This window comes from Montipora capricornis, chromosome 4, assembly GCF_036669925.1.
Source record: "Montipora capricornis isolate CH-2021 chromosome 4, ASM3666992v2, whole genome shotgun sequence".
In the NCBI taxonomy this organism is placed as follows: Eukaryota; Metazoa; Cnidaria; class Anthozoa; order Scleractinia; family Acroporidae; genus Montipora; species Montipora capricornis.
The window spans coordinates 26844952-26853078 of NC_090886.1; the positions used below are offsets into that span (position 1 = coordinate 26844952).

The 8127-nt window shown below is 39.3% G+C and overlaps 1 protein-coding gene across 1 annotated transcript; it reads left to right on the forward strand.

Moving 5' to 3' along the window:
* The first annotated feature begins 2702 nt into the window (after window positions 1-2702).
* Window positions 2703-6397, forward strand: LOC138045858 (orexin receptor type 2-like). Its single transcript, XM_068892492.1, has 3 exons — window positions 2703-2982; window positions 3954-4200; window positions 5476-6397. Exons 1-3 carry the CDS (start codon window positions 2841-2843, stop codon window positions 6110-6112), a joined length of 1026 nt encoding a protein of 341 aa, XP_068748593.1. The 5' UTR covers window positions 2703-2840; the 3' UTR covers window positions 6113-6397.
* The last annotated feature ends 1730 nt before the right edge of the window (window positions 6398-8127 follow it).

Below are 8127 nucleotides of genomic sequence, written 5' to 3' on the forward strand. Positions count from 1 at the left end.
CCTGAAAGTTAAGATATAATTTGCCTGTGTTTAAATTAACAAATACACCAATACATCACTAACGTTTCATGTTTAACCGGAGAATTATGTTCGAAGGTGTAATAGCTGTTGAGTTTTATTCCTCAGTTATCGAGTTCCATGAGTATAAAACTTAAAAATGGTTTGCTTTAAAATCAGAAAAGAACCAATTCACCGTTGCTGTTGACAAAAGTGTATGCCAGGCAAAACAAGTTGCATCTCGGTAGCCTGAAAGTTAAATGACAAAATAATTTGACTGTGTTTAAATTAACAAATATACCAATACATTACTCAGCTTTCATGTTTAACCGGAAAATTAGGGAAGCAGATGTTCGAAGGTGTAATGGCTGTTGAGTTTTATTGCTCAGTTATCGAGTTCCATAAGTATAATAAAACTTAAAAATGGTTTGCTTTCAAATCAGAAAAGAACCAATTCACCGTTGCTGTTGACAAAAGTGTATGCCAGGCAAAACAAGTTGCATCTCGGTAGCCTGACAGTTAAGAAATAATTTGCCTGTGTTTAAATTAACAAATACACCAATACATCGATCACTAACGTTTCATGTTTAACCGGAGAATTAAGGAAGCAGATATTTCAAGGTGTAATAGCTGTTGAGTTTTGTTCCTCAGTTATCGAGTTCCATGCGTATAAAACTTAAAAATGGTTTGCTTTCAAATCAGAAAAGAACCAATTCACCGTTGCTGTTGAGAAAAGTGTATGCTGGGCAAAACAAGTTGCATCTCGGTAACCTGAAAGTTAACTAACAAAATAATTTCCCTGTGTTTAAATTACCAAATACACCAATACATCACTAACGTTTCGTGTTTAACCGGAGAATTATGTTCGAAGGTGTAATAGCTGTTGAGTTTTATTCCTCAGTTATCGAGTTTCATAAGTATAAAACTTAAAAACGGTTTGCTTTAAAATCAGAAAAGAACCAATTCACCGTTGCTGTTGAGAAAAGTGTATGCCAGGCAAAACAAGTTGCATCTCGGTAGCCTGACAGTTAAGAAATAATTTGCCTGTGTTTAAATTAACAAATACACCAATACATCGATCACTAACGTTTCATGTTTAACCGGAGAATTAGGGAAGCAGATGTTCGAAGGTGTAATAGCTGTTGAGTTTTATTCCTCAGTTATCGAGTTCCATAAGTATAAAACTTAAAAATGGATTGCTTTAAAATCAGAAATGAACCAATTCACTGTTGCTGTTGAGAAAAGTGTATGCCGGGCAAAACAAGTTGCATCTCGGTAACCTGAAAGTTAACTAACAAAATAATTTCCCTGTGTTTAAATTAACAAATACACCAATACATCACTAACGTTTCATGTTTAACCGGAGAATTATGTTCGAAGGTGTAATAGCTGTTGAGTTTTATTCCTCAGTTATCGAGTTCCATGAGTATAAAACTTAAAAATGGTTTGCTTTAAAATCAGAAAAGAACCAATTCACCGTTGCTGTTGACAAAAGTGTATGCCAGGCAAAACAAGTTGCATCTCGGTAGCCTGAAAGTCTGTGAAAGTTAACTGAGAAAATAATTTGCCTGTGTTTAAATTAACAAATACACCAATACATCGATCACTAACGTTTCATGTTTAACCGGAGAATTAGGGAAGCAGATGTTCGAAGGTGTAATAGCTGTTGAGTTTTATTTCTCAGTTATCGAGTTCCATAAGTATAAAACTAAAAAATGGATTGCTTTAAAATCAGAAATGAATCAATTCACCGTTGCTGTTGAGAAAAGTGTATGCTGGGCAAAACAAGTTGCATCTCGGTAGCCTGAAAGTTAAGATATAATTTGCCTGTGTTTAAATTAATTTGAAATAAAGAGAATAAAGAAATAATTTTCCATTTTTTAATTGCATGATGCTGACCGTTGTAAACCGTGTTTTAGAAAATTTTTCAGATTGATTTACTGTGCCTCTGGACTATTTTGACACATCACTCAAAATTAATTTAAAGTAATTTGAGGTATTTGTCGTCATTAAAACTTTATGACGAAGGCGGCCCAACAAATGTGTCGAGATTAACACCTCTCTCTTCCTTTGTCTCTCGCTCTGCCTTTTTAGTGTGAGTCTTGTTACAACTACCACTGAGATTTTTACCTAAACAGCGGGGACCCACATTCTTGACCCAAATTAAGCTCCTCATGTTCCAGTTTACAGTGTCCCCAATTAGCGCTCTATCGCTAAAACGACTGCACACTTCAATAAAGTTCCTTTCCCTTCCGTTCCCAACCTCACCTCTATCCTCAAACAAATAAAAACACTCCATATTTTTTTTTTGTGGTTTTGCCCCACCGTCATTGCACGTCAGGTTTGTGTCAAAATTCAATCAATTATTATTGTCTGGAAAATCTTGCGTTCGAACTCTGTGTATTGTACAGTGCCTAAAATGCTTATTTTTCCTTTAGATGCGTAATTGAGTAAACCTCTCTGAGGAAACAAGAGGGGAAAAAGGACTCTGTTTTGACAATCAAAAACAATGCGGCTAAAGTGAAACCCAAAAAATAATTGCATAGACCTCTTTGCAACCAAACAGATGCCAGAGGAAATTGTTGCGGTTCGAACTTTATCACACAGAACTTTCATTACGTGCGAAATCTTTCAAAGGCTCGAGAAAGTAGGAACTGCCGAAACGAAGTGAAAATTTACAATTATCCGAGAACGAACGGGTTCAGATCGAATTTGCATTGAAACTGTGTCAAATACTTCCATCTCTAAGGTGCAAGATGCGCACAGCAAAAGACGGACTGGCAGTTTTATAATAACGTCAGCGCAGTGCAACTGAGTCAATCTGGAAACACCGATAGGCGAAGATGTCGAGTAAAAACGGCTCGAGTGTGTTGAACGGAACGAAAATGTCAGTGCCTTTCAGTGATAATGTTCCTCTTTCTTCTTTGGATAAAGTCATCCCACTCTCTGTTGTCCTTGGCGTACTATTTCTCGTCTCTGTGATAGGTAAGCCGATTGTACAGTACTTGGGACCATCAAAGATTTAGTTCATCAGCAAAGATACTTAAAAAGTCGAAGAAGGTGATTCAGTAATGAATGTAATATGGAACGTTTGTGTTTCCTTAGGTAAGAAATGATCGTACTCGTAAACATGCAGGCTTTGGTCCAGTTTCGAGCATACCATGCCTTAAATTTAGCAATTCCTATAGTTTTAAAAAATGTGAGAAAATCCATGGAATTAACAGTTCTGCATTTGCCGCTTAAAAGGACATTTTTGTTGCATGTAGCGAAAAGTGTCGAATACAAGTTGAACTCGATACAAATTAATTAATAACTTTTTTAGTTTAGAAGGGTGAGGGGATGTACCTATGAATTAAAAAGGAGTAATTTCCTTTTTGCGTAAGTAACTATACAATCCTGGCCAAACATTAGTAATTCTAGTTGTCTCATCAAGAAAAAATGAGGGGACAGAGACGGAGGCTCAGGGTGTTGGCAGGGATATGTCATGTCCATGAAAGTTATTTTTAGACGAGCGGAAGTCTTTGTTCTAGGGGAAGTCTGTCTTCCGAGACGTCCGCATGCAGTCTTGCCTCGCTCTTAGGTTCTTAGTGAAAAGAGAAAATGACGGCGCACGTGGAAGGCTGATGAATATTTATTTTCTTTCAAGCATCGGACCGAGGTAGGCCAGCATGCGGACGTCTCGGAAGACTTCCGCTCGTCTAAAAATAACTTTCGTGGACATGACATATCCCAAGGGCTGGACCGGGAGCCTCCCTCTCTGTCCCCTCATTTTCTTTTGCTTCAATACAACTTTCACCCTAATTCTGACTAGACTCCTGGAAATGTAGGTCCGCAATACAATACATCAAGATCAATACTTGTTCTTCCTTCGCAGAGCTCAGTTAAGTTTTTAATTTACACTTAGACCATTCTTTCTTTGCTTTAAACGTTTATCCTCCTTGGCTTTCTCATTTTAGGTAATGCACTAGTCTGTATCGTCATCATCAAGAGAAAAGACATGCGCGGTGTCACAAACCTGTTGCTTTTCAACATGGCTCTGTCGGACTTACTATCCACCGTGTTTTTCATACCCTGGGCTATTGCCAAGGAGATCTCTCCTATCTCTTGGCCCCTAGGAGATTTCATGTGTCGAGCACCGCCTGTGATTGCATCAGTGTCGGTGTCAGTGTCTGTTTACTCGATGCTAGCATTGGCAGTAGAAAGGTACCTCAGTATTACTAGGGATCTCAAGCACGCGACGTTTTTGGGCCACGGAAGGAAACCGGAAGCGAACATTTCGCCACGCCAGGACAGCAGTCTCTCCGAGACTTTTAAAGTATTCGTCTGTAATAGTGAAATGATACTTAACAATGTAAAAGTGGTAGTATGGCATCAGTGGGCTCCCCAGCACAGTCACGCTCATGTTCCTGAAAGCAGTCACGCGTGAGGACGCTTCTTCTGATTGGTTAAAATTGGCGTCCCTTTGTTTGTTTCGCGCGCAAATAGTATCTAAAAATAAATCCATTTGTGACTGTGCTGGGGGAAGGCCGCAAAGTGATAGATCAACACTGTTATCTAATTCACTCTTGTTAAGTAGGAAAACAGCTCACTTTAATTCCGGTTGCCCGTCCGTGGCTCAAAAACTTCGCGTGCTTAAATTAAGCTCCCCACTATTATTTCAATTGACCCTTTCCAAAGGCTATCGATTAACAAAAGTAAAAGGAAATGCCAATGTTAAATTAATGCCGCTTCATTCTATGAGAGCGCACTACATATAATATGGCAAAAATGAAAATCACCGATAACAGATCAATTGACGTTGAAAGAAAGTTTAAACACGTTTTCCAGAAATTTGATTCAACGCGCTTTCAACTAACTTCCGATGTTTTTTTACCCTTTCAACAATCTTGAACGACCTATTCAAACGCTGCCGACATTTGGTTGAACAAAGCCGGAGATGGGGGAGGGCTCACATATGAAAGGGCGGGGATGCTCTTCGTCTAGCTCAGGAGTGTAAATTTCAGATTTTGGTCTCACTTAGGGTTTTGTGAGGAAAACGCGGTCATTTGTAGTCCATATGTAGCCGTGAAGGACTCGTTTATGGTTGTACGCGAAGAAAATTAATATGAAATTATATATTTCATATGTTTTAAATATGCTCTCTTTAGGGGTCGAAAAAAGCCTGGGCCTAGCCTAAATTGATCTCCTTTAGGGGCTTTATTCTAAAACCACTCTAAACGGGCATCATGATTAATTAAGCGTTCGTTCCAGGGAGGCTAGGTACGGCTTAATTTGCTGGAAGCTCTGGAGGCCTTAAAGCTCACTCCAGAACTTTAAAATATGTCGTGTTCAAAGGAAAGAATGTAATAAATGTTCCTAGGAGAGATTTATTCTCGCTTATAGTCATTAGAACCACACTTAAAATATATATCTTCCATATATTTCACGGTCCTTGATTGACAATCTCTCACTAAATAATGATGTCCTATTTATCAACAGATATCAAGCAGTTGTGAGCCCTTTCAACTTCCGTGCCTCCAGGGATTCCCACCGGAGAGCATTCCTCTTGATGATTGGAATTTGGTTGGTAGGCTGTGCTATCGCAATTCCGCAGGCAGTGGTGATAACCACTTTAGAAATCCCACCCGTTACCTACTGTTTGGAAGACTGGAGCGGAAGCGGTGGTGAAGATGGAAGTCGTGCCTATATTGTTGTTATTTTTGTGGTTTTGCTCGCTATCCCATTGGTTGTAATCTGCGGAAGTTATTCTGTTATTATGCGAAAACTTTGGCAGCCTGACAATTTTATGGCCACTCAAAGTAAGTCACAGGACATCCGTTTCGAAGAGCAAGGGTCACCAAATAAGCTTAAGATTCACGGAGCAAACATGAAGCGAAAGACAACCTATATGCTCATTACTGTTATAGTAGTATTTATAATATCTATGCTACCGTTTCAAATATTGGTTCTTGTAGCTCACTTTCGCCTAGATTTGGTCCGTTCAGAGGCGTTTTTTATTTCGGCAAAAGTAGCAGTGGTGCTTGCCACTTGCTCCATGGCCTCCAATCCTTTCATCTACAGCTTTTTCAGTGAGAAGTTTCGCAGGGCGTTTGCTGACGTGTTCAAATGTCGATGACGGTCAGTTGGAGAGCACTTAGAGAAAATCTTAAATAGTATTGCTGAGCTCAACAACATTGCCAAAATAACCTTTTCCGTGGCAGTAAGGGGCATGAAAGCCTCCTCACACCGAAAGGAGCTGTTGTCAACCAGATTTAATTTTGCGAGTATTAGTATTAACAAGACTCATTAGATTGTCTCACAGATATTATAACCGCTGAGATAAGGATTAACCAATTTAAACTTTGCCAAGAGTCTTTCCAAGAGTCTTGTGTGAGTGCGAGTCTTTCCAAGAGTTTTTCCAAGAGTCTTTCCAAACTTAACGGAATCGAACATACTTCGCCTCCAGAAAATGAAGTGAAAATATATATCCAAAAAGCGGTACAGATTGTTAACAAACTTGAGAATCGCGATGATCTTTACAAAAAAAAGAGGGGAAAAGCCAAACTTTTCATTCCGTACAAAGAAGGTATATTTGCACTGTACCCGGCAATGTCATTAGTTGATGAATCATTTAAAAGAGAATTTCCAGTTCAAAATGATACGGCATGCCTAGTTGAGGCCATTTCTCGTGTGATCTGTATGTGATGTAGGAGACGTAAAATCGTTTTCGCGCTGAACTGATTAGATAGAATCTGTGGCATAGGTCTACATACGTAATTGGAGTCGCAGGTTATCAAATATTTCAACTGGTGGTTCAAACCTAAATAGAATACAAATCCCTTGTTTATCTATACTCTCACAATACCAATTACGTTAAATATTGACCCCTCTTTGATGTCCATAGTTAACCTCTCAAAATCTCTACTAAAATCTTCCCAGATGAATGGAAGCATGCCAGAATCTCTACAATTTCCAAAAGTAACAAAGCTGACCCCAATAACTACAGGCCAATCTCAGATTTACCTGTTATTAGTAAACTGATCGAAAGGGTAGTATTCAATCAACTTTATAAATATCTAAACGAAATATACCATTAAGTGACTCACAGTCAGAGTTTAGGCCTCTGTTCTCTGCTGAAACAGCCCTTTTAGAGACGACAAATAGTGGATCAAGAATATTGATAACTCTCTCATAAACGGTGTGATGATTCTTGGATCTAAAAAACGCCTTTGACGCCATCCTACTTCAGAAAATCGAGTTTTATGGGATCAAGTCTATGGCGTTAGCCTGGTTTAAATCCTACTTTACTGGGCGAAAACAGAAAACTTGATATTAGTTGCTGGTGAACTCTCGAATTTCTGTACTTCAGTTAAAGCCTGGTCTTCACTAGCGACGCCAGCACAAGCACAAGCATAAGTGGCTTACGCTAACAAAACCCAACGTCGACATAAGCATTAAAGAACAACCACGGCATCCGCCATTTTGTTCAATTACTCAGAAGCGGATAATCGGGAACGAGTGGCCAGACGTAGCAAATTGTCTTGTGCTTATGCTGCGTTTCCTTTTCACACGACGCAAGCAAACAACATTGATAACAATCTTCATTGACTCACACCAGGAGCCCATCTAGAGCTTGCAACTTCCATACAGCGTCTGTGAAACCGCGTTTTCACAAGTAGGTCTATTTTTAGACTAGCCCTTCCCGCGAATTAGGTCAAAAAACAAAGGCAGTTCCGGTTCGGTGACCCTATGACGTCAGCTTAATTTCTTGTAATTGGTCATCGGGCTCCTGTGGGAGTCTCATTCGCGGGAAATTCAATCTAAAAATAAATCGGTCTGTGAAAACGCCGTGACACGAGCACAGTAGAGTTGTAGGCTCCGGGTCATGGGTTCCTGCTCACACTTAGAATTATTACAAGAAAAAATGTTATATACATTAAAAACTTTACAATAGGATAACAAGGAAAAGTACTAAATTATTTGGAGCCTAGGGCTAAAGGAACCGTGAGGTTTTCGAGTTAGCCCCTCTTGCCTTTTGAACTCAAACATGAGCGCAATGCACAAGGAAAAGGGAAAATTTTGATCTTGATGCTTGTGCTTACGCTTGCGTCGCTAGTGAAAACAAGGCTTTAAAGTACAGAAATTCGAGAG